Here is a 1884-nt window from a genome sequence, read left to right as displayed (position 1 = left end):
CCTTTCGATCCCCAACGACACGATGGAAGAAGCCAGTCGGAGGCATCTCGTATGTGTCTCGGACCACGTATAGCTAGTGTCATCGTAAACAATAGATGGACAATCTCCGTAGACAATGGCAGCTCTTTCCAAGAATCCCAAAGGAGTTAAAGCGCATGCATTTGGTGCTGATCTTGAATTTATCCTTTCAGTCTGTTGATTTTCGACAAAGTCCAAACTGGTCAAAGCATTGGAGATTGACAGAGCTGAATGGGATTTTCTAGCATATTGTTTCGCATATGGGAAATTATTTGTAAGCCATGTTTTGTTCTGTGATATAGCTGGTTTTTCCTGGAAGCCTGCTGACGATGAAGAGAGGAGCCATTGACTTGTAGCTCTTAGCTTGAGAGGATACATAACTTTAAAATTAGTCTTTTGGTTTAGTAGGGCTGCTTCTTCTCCGAGAATGGTTGCCTCAATATATAGCAACGTAACAACCTAAAACATTTAATGCATAGATTATAACTTTAATTTAGAACGATTTAATGAACTTGACCAAAGTTTTGCTCAAGCAACTTGAATCTAGAAATTACAATTTGTATCAGTTAATACCTATGTTGTTAGGAATGGTCTAAGGGCCTGTTTGAGAGGAATTTTTTCACCCAACAAATTGATTTTTCGACCATTATTTCACTATTCCAGTTGTCATATTTGACTTCCTCTCTCATAGGTGGACCCCACTTTTCTCCTAACGGTCAAAAAATTAATTCTCAAAATCACTCCCAAACAGATTCTAAGTTGAGAAGGGTAAATGACGATGGAGTTACAGAAGTTGCAATAATCTCATGAAAAAAGAAATGTAATCTCTAAACTTTATGATATTTACCTTGATTAATCACTAAAAAATCAATTCGGAGTCCAAAATATATAGGTGATGATTATTTAGATAATGGAATACTTATGTGGACAACTTTGACGTTAATTGTCCGACTCAATGGTGATTTTTATAAAAGAAAGTTAGTATCGATAGAATTATACCTATTTTGTATTATTCGATCTAGCATATTCTATTTGATCATAGATTACTTGAAAGGAGACAACCATGTTTTTTCCCCTATAGTAAAAGTCCAAACTCATGTGACATAAATTGCCCTTTAGTTTATGTTAACGAAATCGATTTGAGTAACAAATAGTATACTTTAAAGTTTGTGAACCATTTAGGTGCATGTTTATACGTTCATAAAAATACCATGTCTAAAACAAAGAAAAATACTGAATGTACACTCTACATGTGAGTGGGTCTCACGATTATTAAAATAGTGAAAAATGTTGCTCGATAGCCTCTAACATCCACTTGTGTGATGTGAGAGGTCGTTAAAATTGATGTAAAAAATATTGTACATGAAGCATAATTATAAAACAATTTTATGAATGCAGATATAACTATATTCAGAACAAATTTTTGAATTTGATCAAAGTTTGATTGAACCACTTGAATGGATACCAGAAAAGGGTAATAATCGTGGGATCCACTCGTGTGATGTGAGAGGCTGTCAAAATTGATGTAAAAAATGCTGTATGTGAAACATAAATATAAAACAATTTTACGACTGCAGATATAACTATATTCAGAACAAATTTTTGAATTTGATCAAAGTTTGATTGAACCACTTTAATAGATAACAGAAAGGGTTAGGTACTAGTATTAAATAATAGCACTATACCGGAATGCAGGCTATACAGGACTAGGTCGCATTTGTAGTGTACAACTTTAAAGATGTCAACCTTATCAATCATATTTAAACCCCGGCCCCATTTTGTAGAGTTTAAAATTGGTGGAATAGTATTTTTTAAAAAATGAATGGTTGAAAAAAAAAAAATTTTAATTTACATGTAATATTATTT

The 1884-nt window shown here is 33.3% G+C and overlaps 1 protein-coding gene across 1 annotated transcript in view; it reads right to left on the bottom strand.

Annotated features, from left to right (window-relative positions):
* The window catches only part of LOC111380461 (probable acyl-activating enzyme 5, peroxisomal), a gene marked incomplete at both ends in the record, with an annotated part of 4476 nt that extends 2923 nt beyond the window's left edge, over positions 1-1553 (bottom strand). The window contains 2 exons of the mRNA XM_023004036.1: positions 85-477; positions 1484-1553. Coding sequence (XP_022859804.1) covers positions 85-477; positions 1484-1553 — 463 coding nt within the window. The remainder of the gene's footprint in view (positions 1-84; positions 478-1483) is intronic.
* Positions 1554-1884: the final 331 nt, after the last annotated feature.

The sequence above is a fragment of the Olea europaea genome, unplaced genomic scaffold (genome assembly GCF_002742605.1).
Source record: "Olea europaea var. sylvestris unplaced genomic scaffold, O_europaea_v1 scaffold2147, whole genome shotgun sequence".
Lineage (NCBI taxonomy): Eukaryota > Viridiplantae > Streptophyta > Magnoliopsida > Lamiales > Oleaceae > Olea > Olea europaea.
This window is presented reverse-complemented; position numbering and strand designations above follow the sequence as displayed.